Source organism: Micropterus dolomieu, unplaced genomic scaffold (assembly GCF_021292245.1).
Source record: "Micropterus dolomieu isolate WLL.071019.BEF.003 ecotype Adirondacks unplaced genomic scaffold, ASM2129224v1 contig_14627, whole genome shotgun sequence".
In the NCBI taxonomy this organism is placed as follows: domain Eukaryota; kingdom Metazoa; phylum Chordata; class Actinopteri; order Centrarchiformes; family Centrarchidae; genus Micropterus; species Micropterus dolomieu.
Genome location: NW_025743613.1, coordinates 12,134 through 31,721, shown reverse-complemented (window position 1 = coordinate 31,721; position 19,588 = coordinate 12,134). Strand labels below are relative to the sequence as shown.

The window sequence follows — 19,588 nt, the reverse complement described above, 5'->3', positions numbered from 1 at the left end:
TATCATCAGTGTAAAGGTTGTGAGGGGGACATTTAAAATTGCAACTGATTTGACCTAAGGAAGGCAAATACTAAGGAAAGAATACAGGACCCAAGACAGAACCCTGAGGCACACCAAAGGGAAGAGCAGCAGGGACCAAGCGTCACAGAAAAACTGCTATCCGAGAGATAGGAGGAGAACCAGTCCAGTGCACTCTCAGAGAAAACTGATCTTTTTTAAATTTTTCTTTTTAAATTTAGAGTTTGAACGCCTCTGGAGCACCTACAGGTTAAGTGTCTTGCTCAGGGACACATTGGTGGATGTGTCACAGTGAAGTGTGGGGGGGTCTCTCACACCAAATGTGTGTCTTATCCACTGTTCCATCACCATCTAACAGTCTACAGTGTCTAAAGCTGCTCTAAGAGCATTCACCCATATCAGAAAACATCAATGGAGACCCTGATCCTTCATGTCAGAAGAAACCTAGGTGGTTCGGGCCTCTGATCAGGATCAGGACGCATTCCTCTGGAGGTTTTCTGGGCAAGTCCAACTGGTATGAGACTCTAGGGTAGACCTAGAACACGGTGGAGAAATTATATATCTCATCTGGCATGGGAAAACCTCGGGATCCCCCAGGTTGAGCTGGAAAACGTTGCTGAAGAGAAGATGGTCTAGACTACCTTGCATAGCCTGCTGTCACCACGATACGAAAATGGATGAATACATGAATAATCTCAAATTCAAACATCAGCGCACACACACACTTATGTAGTGTGAAACCCTTTGGAAGAACGCTCTGGTGGGACCGATGGGCTCATAGCTATGACCTCATGTCTGTGGTGTCATATAACACCCCACAAACACTCACCCAAAAGGTCCCTGGCCACGTGCTGGAAGACACACGGATCAATGACTGCCAGGATATAGATGATGTAAGGCCAGGAGTGATCTCTCGCCAAAGACGGTTTTATCTTTGTTTTATATAATAAAAGCTAACTGTTCCAAATGTAAAATATACAAACCCCACTGGACAAGAAGGTCAATTTTGGGTGATTTTCCAAATCATCAGGATCAATTTCAATGACAACGTCTTTTAGTAAGGAAAAGATCCCGTTCGATAAAAAAGGCTATTATTTATTGCAGGTCTGTGATGGAAGATGAACTCAGATGTACAACAAGCCCATCCACCACACCGACCTTCACACCCTTGAGCTTGATTTATAGATGGATGTTAAGAGGTTATAGCAGGAGCCTTTGAACACTGCTGCTCTAGCTGCTCAGGGCTACAGAAATACCATGTGGGGACTTTAAGAACCGATTCTCTGGTGATGGAAGACATCGTTAAAGATCTGCTGCTTTTTCAGATACACACATCTAGCAAAGCCATGCAGCTCCTGCTCACCACGATCACCGCTCTGCGTGAATGAATAAACGTAAACACTGCGACTACACTATAGTCTCTTGTTCAGTAACAGATATAGTTCTACAAGTACGTTGCTCTACAGCACAAAGAAATGAAAGAATGTAAACACAGTAACTGTGGAGAGTTTGAAGTTGAAAGTATGACAGACCGATCACGGACAGTACTAATGCATCTAGTGTTGTTTTGGTGATATCAACGAAGAAAATCCAACAATTAACAATAATTCAAAACCTGTATTTACAGTGGGACTCCTATTATCCCCAAGCATCAATCTGGCTTTACTTTCGACCTCGCTACATATAGGGTGCACTAGTTTCTGCACTGACACTGAACCTTGGCTTTGGATGTAAATTATGAGGTGCTGAATCGTCATTAGTAGGATAGGGGGCTGAATGAAGTGCATTAAAATGCATTTGTGTCACAATAACAAAATTTTAAAGGGAATCTGTTTTCATGTTCCTTATATACTGGAATCTGTGTCAAAGAGTATCAGCCAGTTTTATCGTGGCTGTAAAGCAAAGCAATGTAAACAAAGGAAGACAGTCATGACTCAACAAGAGCAAAGCTTTGCCTTCATGATATTCTCAATAATTCAGAAACCCCTTCAGGAATACATCAGAGTCTGCAGAGCTAGTAACTTCTGTCGAGCCAATTGATTGTATTCAAATAAAACCTCCTCCTCCACACCTGCAGCCTTCTGCCACGCTGCCTTCATACTTTATGATACATGCATTCAGTATTTGTCAACTACAACACTGTGCAGCGGATGCCAGGTCTTTCACTGCGTTATTAGAGGCAGCTTGTCTCTGCACAATTTTCAGTAAATTCATTGTTTAGAAGCATAAAAGTGACTTTTATTTACTTTAGTGAGTTTCACAGACATTTCATCTCAGTGAAATGTTCTTCTAAAAACATTATAAACATTTTAGTTGTCTTTTCTATTCTTTACATAATTTGTAATTTTTCTGTTCTGTTACAAACCTCAGATTGAAGCCCAGGGGGAGGAGGCTAGTACAATTAATAAATTTGTTCCAGGGCAGAATAAACAGACAGGAGTAAGTTAAAGAGAAAAAGGAGATTATTTAGAGTATTTAACAAAAGGAGTCTCTAAATGCACAGTAAAACAGAAAACAACTCCCAAAAGGGAAGCGAGCAACAAGGGTCCTTTTTAAAGGGAACTAAGGTATTGGCTAAACACCAAAGTAGTGATGGCAAACTGTCACACACCAGCACAAGGTGCAAACCAAAAACAGTAAATCACTACACTTAACCGCAGGGCTCCCACTGTTGTCACTACTGGTTACTGTCTCTGCCAACTGCCACACATTCGCCGCAGACTTCCAACACTCTCGGTAACCACTGTCTCTTTCGCTGTAGACCACCATACTCTCCACACAGCAGCTTCCTTCTCCAGCCCTTATACTCTCCACTGATAAGGAGAGTGGAATCAGCCTGCTGACTGCGGCATTGGGGGCGGGGCGAGGTCCTGCTAAGGGCAGAAAGGAAAACACACAAACACAACATCCCATATATACACATAACAGGTTCATTGACTTCAACTTAAAGAAAACCACTCCAGCATGGGTTGAATTAAGACTTCTCACTAGTCATACATCGTTCAGCTCCTTGTCACTACACAAAAAGTTTTTACTCTGCTTATTTCTAAGCAACTGGCTTTTATTACTCATCCTATTTGTCATTTATTATCAGTTTGGTTACTGAGCAGCTATAAGGTCAAATCAATCAAACTGCCAACATATAGAAAGTCTGAAGCTGCAGATTAAATATCAAATAAATATAATTACTAATACACATCACTGAAGATCTAACCACTATAAAAGCCAAGACATCACAGCACCACCGACACTGTCTGATTGACAGGTGACCTCTGTAAAAGTACACACGGAAACATCAGAACAATGATAACACAGCACCGGAGTCGTTGCCGGATCATTACAGCATCACTTCAAAGTAAAACATTTCAGGATGCAACAAAGGCTCGATGGCAGCGGCTGTTGTGAAGCACACGCTCAGTGTGGAGTGATGGACAGATGGATGAACAGATTTATCAACAGATCGATGGAGATTTGACAGATAGAGGGAGCAGAAGAGAAGGAGGAGGCCTGAAAGATGGATGGAAGGACGTGGGAAGTTCTTCTATTGTGTCAGAGCAGCCCTTCAGACAGCTGTCATCTTCTAAACACTGCTCTTCAAAGTTCAGTCAGGACGCGCCGTTCATCAGTCATTTAGGAGCTTACAGATTTAGGGTTGTAGAAGATTTAAAGCTGCTATAATCAATATGTTTATATTTGAACTGCATCAAATGACAATGTGTAATGTGAAAGGTGTCGCTCACAGTGACAAACCCCCAGAGAAATAGCGTCAGAGTCTGCAGCCGCCTCAGCTATACAGAGCTTTTAACCATGTTTCAATTCAGTGCAACTTTATTGTTTTGGTTCCCTCTCACCACTCTCAGGCAGCTGTTTTCAGCTAAAAAGCTCACCATGCATGACCTGCTCAGCACCGAACAGCAGACAAGACACAGCTAGAGACTAGCTGGTGAGCACAGTGAGCAAGAAGAGAGTGAATATTGGACCAGATGGGAAGAAACACGACTCCAAATGAATGATAATGTTGCGCTGAATCTGCTGCTTGTGTAAAGAGGCAATTGTTTGCTAACAAGTTCATTAAATCAACTTTAAACGGTCATAATGTGTTGTGTTTACAGCTTCTTTCCACTACAACACACAATATTTTGTCAGGGATAAAAGAGGAGGACTTGTTCTTTATATGTAGTTGTTATTTGTGTGCATTTCCGTTCATCTATTAGTTTTCTATACGCACGTTTCCTGACCAGGGTCTCAGGGGGCCAAAGCCAGCAATCATTGGCCAAGAGGTGGGGTCAATAAGTCGAAGCCCTCAGGCATTTTTGAGCCTTGAACACTGCACTGCCTTTTAAGGTGTTTATATACACACGTTGCTACTGATTGGGTAACAAGTCTGACACAGCCACCAAACCGAGAAAACATATCTCCAAGCGTTGCACAACATTTCAAGGAAACATGTCGTTCAACGCAGAAACCGTAGCACAACGGTGCACATTGTTTTCAGATACTCCCTAACCTGCATGTCTTTCTCCTGGAGGAAACAAACTCCAAACAGAAAGGCAGCAGCTGGACATTCTTTAAGTATGTGAACCCAGGAGGCGACATGCTAACCACTTAGCTACCATGCTGCCCTTTTTGCACTTTTTAATTAGTGACTTTTATTTTTATTTAAGCGTCATGTAGAAAAACCAGATAATTCAATGAGTGTATGATCAGTGATGAACATTAGGGTGCTACACTGGCATGATTTGTTCTTGCTGCAGGCAAATAGTGTAATTAAATTTACATCTCAGTGTGAAAATTGTTTCCTCCTCCTGTGCTACCGCAGTGATCAAACGTAAAACACTCTCTATGTCCTTCTGCGCTGCACCCAGAGAGCTTATAGAGAAGCAAGATGCTTTTCTCATAACAGACAGAGCCCTGCCTGATGTTCATTTTTAATTAGAACTGCACTTGCATTTGCGTCCTGCTCAGTATCTCATGTGATGAGGCTCCATTGCGCTGCTGGACTCTCATCTCGAGCTGCAACACACTGCCAGACGGGCTGAATGCACTATGCAGTGTATTAGTTCCTGGCACATGTTAAAAGTGATCTGCAGGGTGCATTAACTGTCATCTGTCCTGCACAACGCCTTTCCCTTAAGGTCTTCCTGTTTTTGTGCTGTTGTGACAACATGGGCTTTTAACACTGTATCCTCCTGTTTGTCCCCCCCCCAAAAAAAAAAAAATCACAGCTTGTTTATCGTTTATGACATAAAGCTAAAGGAGGCATAAAGAAATAAAACAACAGCGAGAGGTAACGGAATAATTTGTGAAAAGCTGTGACCATGTTGACAGACTCACCCAGCATTTCTGTTTTGGTAAAACTCTGCTCTACCAACTGAGCTAAATTCAAAGTAATGCCATTTAAAAAAAACAAAACAACAGAGTGTTGTAGCTGTGTCCCATATAGCTTTTTCTTTAAACATGCTTTGGGACCAACTGGCAAAATGACTTCAACCAGCTGTGAGTTAAGCTAAAAATATACACAACACCTATGCAGTGTGCGGCGTGTGGTCTGAGCACTGACAGGCTGACCCCCCCACCCCTTCAACCTCGGCAGCAATGTTGGCAGCACTCTATATTTCCCAAAGACAACCTCTGGATGTGAAACTGAGCAAGTGCATTCAACTTCTTTGATCGACCATGGCGAGGCCTGTTCCCTGTTCTGAGTGGAACCTGTCCTGTTGAACTGCCGTATCGTCTTCGCCACCGTGCTGCAGCTCAGTTTCAGGGTCTTGGATGGCTGAGGCTATAAGAAGATATTCTTATAGCCTCAGCCATCTTTAAGTAGAGCAACCGTTCTTTTTTCAGCTCCTCAGAGAGGTCTTTGCCACGAGGTGCCATGTTGAACTTCCAGTGACCAGTATGAGGGAGTGTGAGAGCGATAACACCAAATTTAACACACCTGCTCCCTGTTCAAACCTGAGACCTTGTAACACTAACGAGTCACAAGACACCAGGGACAGAAAATGGTTAATTGGGCCCAATTTGGACATTTTCACTTAGGGGTGTACTCACTTCTGTTTCCAGCGGTTTAGACATTAATGGCTGTGTGATGTGTTATTTTGAGAGGACAGCAAATTTACACTGTTATACAAGCTGTACACTCACTACTTTACATTGTAGCAAAGTGTCATTTCTTCAGTGTTGTCACATGAAAATATATAATCAAATATTTACAAAAATGTGAGGGGTGTACTCCCTTTTGAGAGATACTATATATATAGACACACAAATTTAAGTTGTTACATCCACCCCCTATCTAAATACTGACTCCCACTCTGGCTCCTGTGTTAAAGCCTCACAATAGATAAAAGACAAGATAGCTGCACTTTTCATGTTAAAATCCTGCCAGGTGCAGATTCAGATGGACAAACAGCCCCTTGGAAATCAATGGATAAAATACATTTCTGCATTATATATATATATATAAAATACATTTCTGCATTATTTATATCTTTAAATGTGAAAGAAACAAAACAGAACATGTATACATAAAAATAATTGCATGTAATTTGGTTTAATCCTGTTAGTTTAGGTTTGCAGAAGGTATGACTCACATCACAGAGACACGAGCACATAAACATCAGAGGGAGGGAGTTCAGCATTATATCAACTCGTCCTGTCATTCCGTCTCTTTCCATGTTGGAAACCTCTCGTGTTCTCCTCGCTGCTGTCCACTCGTTTCTTCTTTGTCAAATTTTTCAGTCAAAGTTCATTTCTCACTTTGCCTGTCTATAGTCTGGGCTGCTGTACTGCTAAATCAGTCTTGCACCATTTAATTTTTCTTTTTGTCTTTGTTTTTTCCCCTGTTCTTCTCTTCTCCTCTCCTCTCTCCCCATCTTTAGCCAGATCAGTATCTCGAGTCTCTACCTTCGCTGCCTGACGTCCTGTCTCCTGCTGCAGTATTATACAACTCGTCCTCTTTCTCTTCTTACCCTTTTCACTCCTTTCGCAGAGCTTTATGCAGATAAGGCAGATTTGAAAACCGGTGACATTATGGTAAATTATTAGAGGCTGTAAGTGACTCAGCACCATAAAGCAAAAGTCCACCACCAAGTGACAAAACACACACCTATTTATGCACCGTTCTCCTATGAAAACCCTTGGATTCCAGTCTCAGTTTAGACCTACTGTATATGACCCTACTATAGACTGAATCAGTCACTGACGAAATCTGTTTCATTACTCGTTTCACTGCACAAGTTCTGGTTTCTTTCTCTATTGCGTCAAGAAACAAATAGACAAGCAGCCAACAGCAGCGTTTCAAAGCTTCCTAATTAATTTCAACTCCATTGTTTAAATATTTAAATGTACAAATCCAGGAAGGGAGGAGGGATGCACTTAGTGGCCCTTCATGAAATGGTTTACCTAATAATAATAATCATCATTGTTTAGAGGACTTTTCTGAACCCACGTTACAAGGCGTTTCACTCGACGCAACAACAAGCAGATTATATTTCCAATGTATTAATCAGCAAACAAAACCAATGACGGTGTCGCCAGCAAAAGGGAAGTCAATTAAAATCAAGTAAAATCTTGAAAAACTCTCCGATAAGTCTGTTTTACAAAGAGATTTAAAAGAGGTCAGTGATTCTGCCGACCTGATTTCCTCAGGCAGCTCGTTAGACTCGGGGCTCTGACTGTGAACGCTCTGTCACCTCTAGTTTTCAGCTGCGCCTCAGGCTATGTACTCGCTCGCATGTGACTAAGAAGTCAGATATATAGCGAGGAGGCCATGAAGAGTCTTAAAAGTCAACAGCGAGGTCTATTCTAAAACATACAGGGAGCCGGTGCAAGGAGGCTGAAACAGGCGTGCTGGATCACTTCTCCTGGATCTTTTTAAAAGCCTGGCAGCTGAGTTCTGTACAGCCTGGTGCTGATTAATAGATTTGAGGCTCAGGCAGGTGAAGAGGCTGCTGCAGTAGTCGAGGCGCGAGGCGATGAAGGCGATACGGTAATACGGCTTTATAAAAAGAGTCAGCATTTGGATCATTGACCAGAACAACAAGACTGAAGTTCCTCCTCTGCTAGCAGGACACTTTGTTTTTTCATTCTTGAGCCCTTTTAACCTCCGAACTTATAAAGTAAAACATTATAACAGATATATGGTTATATAGTTGTCAGCACATTTGCGTTTATTAATGTATTTGTTACAATGACTGCTTCTGTGAAACCTCCATAACTGGTACGTTTCTTATTCTTATGTTTATTACCCTTTATTAATGTCATATTAATATTTACTCCTTTGACTTAAGACATGATGACTTTTTTAGAAAGTGAGTCACTCATGATCATTTATTAATGAGATATTTTCCCAACCTGGTAACCCAAAGTGTTATAACTTATCTACAAAATTATCATCAACTATTGATAAAGTCATTAGTTACAACTTACTAACCCCTTATAAATAGCCTTACGAGTAAGTTGTACCAAACTCATGCTCAGCTTTGAATTCATTTTTTCAGTTTTTTATTTCTATTAATTTTTGCAGGATTGTTCACTAGATTCATTTTAATGAAATACATAAATAAAACTAACTACTTCAGACTTCTACGGTGCTTAGATTCGGAAGCCAGAACAGACATAACAACCACATAACAGGCAGTGATGCACATCGTCATTTATATCATAGTAGTTTGTGTCAATTATTTAAAAAGGTAGGTTGATGGAGTTCAGCTGAGCTAACCATCCACCACATAACCTCCTTCTCAGTACTTCTTCTGTTTGTTCCTGGCTCGCTGACTACAAACAGTACTATATCCTCATCAAATGCACAATGACAACTCCTCTTATTTACAGCTGCAGCTTGCACTGAGTGCACGGTAAAGTGTGTGTGGGAGGGCGAGAAAGACAATGGAGCCGAGGGAAGTGGAAAAAAAAAAAACTTGAGACAGATGAATAAAGAGGGAGAGAGGGGAAGGACTGTAAAACAATGAGGCTGTCCGTCAAAAAGCCTAAATGCTCTTAAGCGCAGCGGGTGACGCTTGCAGAAAAATAGACATTAATATGAAGAACAGGCTCCATATGTGTGCGCTTCACTCCAAGGACAGCGAATCACGACAAAGCTTAAACTACGAGTAAGAGCCGTGAATTCACACCCGCCTACACAGTGTGCATAAACACACACGGCTCTGAGAAGTGCAGCATTGCAGGCTAATTTAGCCCATTTCTTGGGTGTAATGTGGTGTTTACAACACCCCAGGGACCAGCCTTCCTCCCCGAGCTCCTCTCCTCTTGGGGGAGAGGAGAAAAACAGACAGAAAAAAAAGCACACAGAGAGGTTTGGAAACACACTTCCCTCAAATAAAACCATCAACAATCGCTGCCTTAGTCATCATTATTTATATTCATCATCATCATCATCATCATCATCATCATCATCATCATCATGCTGGTAGGTACATGCAGCCATTTTGAGAAGGGCCCCAGTCTCTAGAAAAGTGTAAAACTCACCACTCAGAGAAAGACTTCAAAAACGCAATCGATAAAACTGGCCGAGTATCAAATCCCACCAAATCCAGCCTTCTCTCATCAATCTCAGTTTTCTACTACATCAAACTCAGTCTGCCTTCGATTTCACTCTGAGACTCCTTTAGAGCCACACTGACTTTAAAAATAAAAAATGACTTTCTGCAGAGAAAAGTGTTTTGTTTTGTTTATTTTGCATGTCTTTAAAGCTGCATTAAAGTGAGGCTATGTAACTTGGCCACTGCAGACACAATTGACAGTTATGGGAAAATGCTAAAATAAAATTGCTAATACTACAGTAACAGCAGTGCAAATGGAGAGTCTTGCACAAATAACACATAAAGACAGCGTGTAATTCTCAAAAGGACCCGCAAAAGGGTGAAATAGACCCCTAAATGCGCTGTCAAGCAAATTGCGTTTCGGTAATCCCGTGCCATTTGCACATATTTAAATTTGGTAATATGCATTGGCCCCTTTCTGTGCAAATGAACCTCACTGCAAAAAAAAAGCACAAACACCAGCATTACAGACATATGCAGTGAAATTATTTAGTTCTCCGTTTCTCTTGTGTTTCTCCCTCATGTGTTGCGCATATCTTTGTATGTGGGCATGATCTTGTTTTGGGAACCTGACAGCCAATCAACCCATCGTCTTATATTATCCCCGGCTGCCTGAAGTTCACCGCCAGATTATTCCTATCGACAAGTGGTAGAATACATTCGCTAACCTTGTATTTCATGTTAACCTAAGGGTGTTTCATGTTTGCCTTTGTTTTGAGCAGTTTCTTTGTCTTCCTCTTGTGCCTCAGCATTTCTGCCTTGACATCTGCAACCAGACACCGGCTTCCACGTTTCTACGGATTCAAGACTCCGCCATTGTTCACCTGCCTGCCGCTCGTGCCAACCTCACCTGCCTTAGATTCACCTTCACCGTTTTGTGAATTAAGACTTCCAACTTTTCCCTCATGGTGTACTGTGTTCTGTGTTCGCTTTTGGGTACGACCAGTACAAAACGTAACATTATCATCATCTACAGAGAGTTGGTGGTAAATGTTTAACTATTTATAAGAGGTGTCCCATCCAGACTTTCAGGTGATCATGGCAGCAGTCAAATCAAACATTTTAAGGGTGCAAAGTTTTGTTCTTTCAGCTGCTTTTATACTATATTTTTTTTGACTGAAATGTTGCTTAACCATGTCATGTGAGCTGGGACCGTTCTCTCTTTTATTTAATTGTTTTCAGTTTAATCAGCCCACAACTTTAGGGTTCACTCTCAGAAACTATTAACACCTTGAATCGTCCCAAGCTTAAAATAAAAATCACAATTAAATGTTTTGGCCATACCACTGAGCATCAGAACATTCGTAAATCCGACCTTGTTAATCCGGTTGAACCGAATCCTGGAACATCTACCCTCTCAGTGCGACTGAGCTTTTGCCTTTGTGAATGCAAACCGGAGCAGCTGGAAAATGTATCGTCCTCAAAGAAATGCTTTCATGCCATTGTAATCTATAAACATACTTTGCTTGTCAACCAATCAATTAATAAATTGATCACTTAACAGCATTAGGACAATCACTAACATTGGGTTAATCTACCATTTAGCGAGCTACACAAAAGGCTTCTCAACAACAACAAGCTCTAAAGCCCACACAACAGTTGTCTATACCTGCTAGCCAAAAATATTCTTTCCAAACATTAGCAGGTTTTGACCACAGATTTCTGACCTATTGTGTAAACAGACAAAGGAGCATAAACCAGTGAGTCAGACAAAGAACTGAACGCCTCCTTCTCCCTTTGCTCACTCTCTCTCTCTCTCCCTCTCTCTCCCCCAGTCTCTGCTCGTCTGCTAACCAACCATCTGTGTTTTCGCTGCACCAGCCTCACTCACGAGCTGTATCTTCCCTCTGTGATGATAGGCTGAGCAAGCGAAACCCATGTGTTTCTGTGTCAGTGCAACAACCTGAAGCTGAGGTGGGCGGCAGACGGTGTTTCATGGTTGAGTGTGGTGCTGATGGACGACTTGACATAACTCTCGTCTTGGGCAGAACAAAAGAAACAAAATACTGAGCTGATGTAAATCCATGTCAACAAGAAAACAGGCAAAATGATTCAGTAAAAATAAATGTCAACTTCAAATTGTGTTTTAAGTAAACTAAAAAAAATTGGACCACCAACCAAACTGATGGTGCGTTTACATGCACGATGATATTCTCTTTTTACAGCAGTAGTCTGTGACTTAAAAAAAAAAAAAACACTACGTATTTTTAAAGGAGGTTACACAAATATTTCAAGTACATTTCAGGTTATTTTTGTAATATTTGATATATGATCCAGTGTGTTTTAGCCACCCTAGCAGGGTGTCTTTGGTCCAGACCAAAATATCTCAATATTCACAAAAGGAATTTGCACAAATTCCTCATGACTTATAAATCCTCATGACTTTGGTGATCCATGACTTCCTCTAGTGTCACCATGAGGTTGACATTTTTGTGAGATTGTCTGACATAAAATGTCTCAACAACTACTGGATGAACTGCCAATAAATTTGGTTCAGATGTTCAGGTTCCCCCTCAGTATGATTTGTGTTAACGTTGGCGATCCTCTCACGCACAGTCCTACACACAACTGCTGGTGCTATAGACAGTCCAATCACTGCAGTGTTTTAAAGTAGTTGTTAGTTAAAGTAGTTAATTTCCCCCTCAATATTTGACCCACTAGGCTATAAAACAGCTTGTAACACATGTGACATTGAAATGGTCATCACAGTATGGCTCTGCACATGGACCTCAGACAGCAGTTTACTCCCGGAAACCATGGAAAAATACTTCCAGCACCACAAAGTGAAGCAAATAAATAAATAAATAAATAAATAAATACATACATGACAGTTGAGACATGATCAAAACATGTTTTCATGCAGCTTCACGTAAAACATCAAGGTCTGCACAGATGTGACCTCTGCGACTACAGTCAAATGTTTGCTGCAGAGCTGTCATGAAAAGATCTCAGCATGTGTGCACGTAATCATCATTTCAGCAAAGACACATAGTATGTCAACAATCAAATACAAGTAGGAGAGAAAACTCAGAACACAAACACATCTTCACAGTCATGTTTACAACATCCCGGATCTGTAAAAATCACCGTGTCCCTGTGGTACATACAGTGTGAGCTTTTTACAAACAGCACGGCAGGCAGCTGGCAGGCGACCTGTATACCAATTAAATTATTATTTATTGCAATTAAAACCTGTGATTAACAAGGAGGATGCATTTAATAATTAGTGTCAATTAATATGTTCAGCAGGAGCCCCCGTCCTTGCGTAAATTACCATTTGATGTATGTTTTTTAACACCAGTGGGACTTTGTTGTTGCACTGAACCTTTGATTCAGGAAAAACAGGACGCCAATTAGGAGATGAAAAGTATACATCATCTTCTAAACGGCGTCATGTGGCCACGCCGTGCACACAAAGGAACCTTGATGCTGTGAAAATCTGAAGCGGAGAGGATTTTGATTGGTTGGTTGAGACCTCACTGGAGAAGCTTTGTTAAAAACATCGAATGACATCATTTGCTTGGAAGAGAGAAATATTTGAGTGATGAGTTACGAAGAAACACTTATGCTGTTTTAATAATAAAACATTGAGTTATTATTCCACTTTGCAAGAATTAGACTACATAAAAACACACAAATCCAATTCACAACATAAGATCATAACTTGCAAATAAATGCTCACTGAAAACATGTTTACTATATTTTTGTTGATGTACATGAGGAGATTCATCTTTTTTTAAATAGCTGGCTCTTACATAATTATCACTGGCATGCAAGCAAAGTATGTTGTGTGTGTATAAAGCTCAAATTAATTTCCAATTAGTCAAAACATTAATCTGAAACTATTCTGATAATCGATAAAGGTAATTTTTCAAGCAAAAACACCAAACATTCTCTCGTTTCAGCTTCTCAACTGTGAGGGTGTGCTGATTTTCTTTGTCTCATGTTACAGCAAGCTGGATGTCTTTGAGTTCTGGACTGTTTCTAACAGAACAATTAACCAAGATGATAATCAGCAGATGAAAATAATGATTAGAAGTGCACTTGTACGCTTTCCTCAGACCTTTTCACACAAAAGGTTTTATGTTCTCGGTACCAATAGAACGATCTGGCAGCTGAAATATTGACTAAGGAATTTCAGGCAGCACATCATCGTAGATCTGCTGGAATATTTTGTACTAAAACCTTGGACTTGTACAGTACATCTGTGTGAGTCCACATTAGCATGACGTGTACCAACAATAGCTTTGAGAGGATTATGATTTCTCAGGGAAAAAGGCTCAGTGAAAACATCTCATCCTTTGTACGGCACCGTGACATATCCCGGCTGTTATAGCAGCCACGCTCGGCACAGCCACAGGCGCTTCCTTTGTCTCAATGAAAGTGTCACTAGAAACACAAACACCGCTGAGCACGTCTTCTGGAGCTGAAACGTTACTGCAAGCATTCAATTTCATAGCACATGACCCAAATATCCAAACAAGGTGCATATTCAGCAAACAATGCATCACAGGTCTGCTGAAGCTGAACATCTTATTGGGAGCATCTTTTCATCATCAGTCACAGTTTCATGTTTCATTTGTGCTTACATCAACACAGAACTTTCTCTCAACATCTGCCTTTGTGTGACTGCAGTCCTGTTTAACATCATCTGTCTGCATCTCTTCCCATCTCTTCTCTTCTCTCTTCCAACTTGCTGCCATTTCCATAAATTATGGAGGCAGGCTATATTTGGACTCAGTGAAGGGAGAGAAAGAGGGTGGGGGGGGGATCTGGAGATGCTTTGTTCAGCACACATGAAAGCAGCACACTCATTGGAGGTCCACTTAATGCTCTCTGCATGCTGATTGCTATCTCTTAACAACACGGGTTGAGAGCTCGTTACAGAGACTCCTCCAAAGATATCACAATGCATTTGACCTCTCCCTGTTCCAATTGCGCACAAGAGAGGTGAAATGAAAAACCAGGGTCACCTATTAACAAGTATAATAATCCGCCTGGAAATCAGCCAAACGACGTGTGTTAAAACCGCTTCTAATGAGGATGTTCAGTCTCCAACCTCACCATCTTGGTCTGACTCCTACGCCAAAAGCCCAACCAGCGGATGAGCACATTATTTTTGCCCTCACAGTGGAGCTCTGCGGCCGGAGAGAAGCCTACAAAGCAACGGAAACAATCAAACCTGATGAGCAATTAAACCACCTTGTTTGTAATTAGTAAATTCACTGGACAGCAGCTGGAGCCGCTCAGTGCGCGCGCAGTCTGAAAACAAAAGACCTCAACCGCTGCTCTCTCGGTGTTCTGCCTCAGTTAATTCAGTCCACCAACTCCTGAATTTTTCATTTCCCGATCCCTACTTACGGGGATGGTAGGTGTCATTTTCGTGGGAAAGGGGGGGAAGGCAGGGTGAGAGAGAAAGAGCGAGGTACGGCTGGGGGAAGCGTGCATAAAACACATCCCGAGGAGCGCACCACTCCGCTCCAACCCGCGTGCGTTAAGACAGAACGGAATTGAAGTGATGGCATGGAGTAATGAGGGAGGGGATCGATGTTCATTCCTGCACATCCAGTGAAGGCTGGAGAGGAAACACACAAACAGCCCCGACACATCTCTAAATATCTGTGTTTTGGATGTTGGGGTGCGCCTGATGTTTTGTGCCCGCTCTGCACGGGACCGCCTACCTCTACAATCAGCGTGTTCTCCTCTCCGCAGACGGAAACGACCCAGAACAAAATGGGAAAGTAGCAGGTTTTCCAGCAGAATCCCGGGAGCCCAGCTTTCCTCCGCCGCCTCACTCCTCCTCCTCCCGTCGCCATGGCTGTGTCCCCGAAATCCCCCCCTCCGCTTTCCGCCGGTGATGTCCAGGCTCCTGCTCCGCTTGTTTACCGGAGGAAACAGTCCGTGTGCTCCTGCTCCATCCCGTCTGCTCTGACTGCCTCTGTGTGTGTTGTCTCTCACTCTCTCCCGGTTCGCAAGTGCAGACGCGCTATTGGTTTACTAGCCGAGTGCCCATTGCGCAGGCTCATTTGGGTACAGAGGAACAGCTGGGGAAGCCTGGCTACAAGACACCGGGGATGCAGGTTGGTCGATCTGCTCCGGTATCATTGAGGAGGCGACGGGGGAGGGACGGAGAGAGGTAGAGATGGAGAGGGAGGGATGTGATGGATGTTGTTGCAGTAACTCTTTGCAAACACCAAGAGCGCTACAGATGCAGTGAGACTCATCTCCTCTAAAGCAAATATATGGCAAAAAAAAAAAAATAACTGGCTATGAATGAAACAAGTATATGAATAACACCATTTCATCAATGACAGATATGAATTACTATACAGCCAAAGCCTGTGCACGCTTTGTGGTTTTCCTTGTATGAGGTAGGACCTCAGCACTCCTTTAGTTAAACACTTGTTTGCAGCCACAGAATGATAAATCTGAAAGTAATCTCCTTCACTAGCTGTGTTGTGCATCACTTAACTTCACTCAGATGTCAGCAACGTTGTAACTCACCCCATTTACATCGTTTGGCTTTTTATGCAAACCATGCACAGAGATGGACAAACAAAGCAAAATGTATCTTGTTACAAAATACAAAAAAGCCTACCCCTCAAATTCATGTTACTGGTGCTAGAAAATATATCAAGGTAAAATACATAGGGCTATATTTTATATTTTCAAAATGCAGCATAACATTGGACTTTCTGAATTTGTACAAAACGGCAAACCATTCAGATTTTTATAATGTAGCCTATGAAGCTGTTGAGAGTTTGAACTCTACCTGAAAGAAGAACATGAAGTTGAATGCTGTAACTTAGGGCTGCAACTAACTATTATCGAAAAATCTGTACATGATTTTCTTGATTAATTGATTAGCCTAATTGTTGGGCCCAGGAAAATGTCGATCAGTGTTTCCCAAACCCCAAAGTGACAGCCACGAATGTCTTCATTTGTCCACAGCCTAAATATATTCAGTTTACTGTCATAGAGGAGCAAAGAAACTATTCACATTTGAGAAGTTGAAATCAGAGAATTTGATCATTTCTTCTTTAAAAAAAAAAATTAACACAAAGAAACGATGATCAAAATTGTTACCGATTAATTTAATGTTCTCATGCTCAGGCGTCACATATACACGCTTTGGAAAAAACGTGGCAATTGTATGCAAAACAGCGATTTTGTGTGTGTAGGATACGCCCCCAGGTTGGTGTATGAGACGCATCCAGGCCGCGTGTGTATAACCGTCACAGAAGTTAGTGCCTAAACCTAAATCAGAAAATATATGCATGTCCACTGGCTAACCCTAACTGCTAGCACACTGGCCGTGACGCCTTTGTGTTGCAATGCCATTGCAAACTGCAGCATATCATACACACGCAAAATCTCCGTTTTGCGTACAATAGCCACGGTGTGTACATGTGACGCCGCATGAGATGAAATCATGTTGGAAGAGGAGAAGTTTGTCTTAAATTGAGCAAAAAGGCTTGATCAGATCGTCCAATCGTATAACACGTTTTGACCTGGTCTTGTTTTTTAGGTTTTATTAATCATGGAGAAAATAGCTAAATCCAAAATGACACCATTCTAAAGTATCAACAAAATATACAAATACAAATTTTACTTTTTCTGCCCTGTCGAATACCAATTATAAAATACTTAGTAATGTAGTTAAAATACAAGTAACAGAAATGCTTTCCATCTCCTACCACATGCATGTGTTGCTGCATGTGACAGTATGTGCATGTGAAACAGAGGCGGAAGATATCATTCAGAGGAATTCACAGTATGGCTTATAACTTAATTTGCCCTGAAATTAACATAATGACAGCCTTGTTGACCTGCACGCTGGCAGCCAAAACCATATAATCAAGTCTGCAGAGTTTCAGAAATGTAGAATCAGAAATGTCTCAGAGGAGTTAGAAGTCGCTGTTCACGTCATTCCACCGCCTTTCTTTCACCTGGGTCCACAGGTTATAAATTATGAATGAGCTAGTATTGATTCATAATGTGGCCTATTATGTGTGAATAAAAATATACATGTGCTGCGCTGTAGGGGAAGAGATGCCTCATTGTTTTTTACCTTCTAAATGAAGTACTTCATGTCTGTATGATACAGTGAAAAATGCAAAAAAGGTAGCAAGCATATAAAAGGAGGAAAGGAACATTAACACAGCATGGAGGATGAGTAAGAGGGGAGGTGAAGATGGAACGAAGGAATCAAATCAAGGTAGAGTTGAAAACAATACAAAGGCTGCATTAAGACTGAGTGGCCAGGCTGAGCCAGAGGAGTAAAGAGGGATGTGAGAGGAGATGTCACACGTTTTCCAATATTTCTGAATGCCAGTAGTTTAGTATTAAATTTACAAAGCTACTATCAGTAACATTTATTAACCCTGAAGATAAATAAAGACAATGAGCGGAGGAGGCGCAGACTGAGAGACGCTTTGGTCTTCAACACCTCCTCCTCTCTCGCTCTCATTCCCCCTCCTACTCATCTCCCCCTTTACTTTCACACTGTAGTAGCTCATTCGCCTGTTTGTGCATCTACACCTCTTTCTCTCTTCTCCTCTGGAAAACTCCCTCAGCTGCCCTCACTTCAGCTTCAGTTTTGACTTGTGGCTGGGGAGTCACGTGACCTGGACTCAGACACAAGCTGCAGATTTAATGGCTTCAGACTTGATTTGACAGAATCAAAAATTATGAATTGAAAGTACGAAAGACAAAGAAGAGACTGACCTCCAAAGCAAAACAGAATCAGTCCTTTCAACAAAATGCCCCAAAACATTTGATTACATTCAAATATCAGCACCTTTTGTAGCAGCCAAAAATGATAACCCGTCAGTCGGGGAGCAAGGGAGGAAGTTAGATGACGTTATTATAGAGACCAAGTCCACAGAGGGAGGAGGTCGGGTTGAACAGGTGGGTCAACTAAATAGGTCCTTAACATGAGAGGCTGCTGCTTGTTCTATGTTTCCTAACAGACGGTCAACATTTATTGTTATTTTTATGCTGAAGGTTATAAATCTGATTTTCTTGAGATAACCAAAGGTGTCCCACAAGGATCAATCTTAGGACCCATTCTGTTTTCAATTTTTATAAATGATTTGGATAGAGATGTTCAAGCCAAATTACATTTATATGCTGATGATACAGTGGTTTACACCCAGGCTTCCACCATTTCAGCAGCAGTGCAGGAACTTCAGACTGCATTTTAGGCATTGCAAAATACATTGAGTCTAAAACTGGTTTTAAATACACAGAAAAAGTTTATGGTCTTCTCAAAAGCTCGAGCACAGCTACTTGACAACTGTGGCCTCTTGTCCTTAGATGGGAAATCAATTGAGAGAGTGTCTTCATACAAGTACTTGGGGATATAGATAGATAAGCTCTCCTTCAATGAACATATTACTGCTTTAGTCAAGAAACTTAAAGTCAAGCTTGGCTTTTATTTCAGAAACAAATCGTGTTTTACTTTTAGTGCTAAGAAGAAACTTGTGGAAGCTACTTTTCTGTCTGTAATTGATTATGGAGATATATTGTACATGCATGGTGCATCTTCCATCTTGCGTCATGTTGATTCAGTTTACCATGCAGCACTACGATTCATAACAAATATAAAGTCCCTCACCCATCACTGCATTCTTTATGATTTAGTTGGTTGGACATCACTTAAAATTCATAGACAACAGCACTAGCATCTCTTTATTTATAAAGCTATACTTGGCAAACTTCCACCATACCTCTGTAACCTCCTCTCTGTCTGCTCTGGTACCTAATGCAGAAAAAGAAGAATCACAAGAGGGTAAGGCAGAGTACTGCAGCCCAACCCGTTCTCATATACTTACACTTTGTCACAGCCATCGGCATCATTTACCAACACATGGCACCCTTTTAGCATCAGTGTGAGATGCACAGGGCTAACTACAGTGGGTACGGAAAGTATTCAGACCCCTTTAAATTTTTCACTCTTTGTTTCATTGCAGCCATTTTCCAAAAATCAAAAAAGTTCATTTTAT

The 19,588-nt window shown here is 41.4% G+C and overlaps 1 protein-coding gene across 1 annotated transcript in view; it reads right to left on the bottom strand.

Moving 5' to 3' along the window:
• Positions 1-15,679, bottom strand: part of LOC123966954 (matrix metalloproteinase-24-like) — a gene marked incomplete at its 3' end in the record, with an annotated part of 45,721 nt that extends 30,042 nt beyond the window's left edge. Inside the window, exon 1 of the mRNA XM_046043030.1 lies at positions 15,263-15,679. Coding sequence (XP_045898986.1) covers positions 15,263-15,397 — 135 coding nt within the window. The remainder of the gene's footprint in view (positions 1-15,262) is intronic.
• Between the last annotated feature and the right edge of the window lie 3,909 nt (positions 15,680-19,588).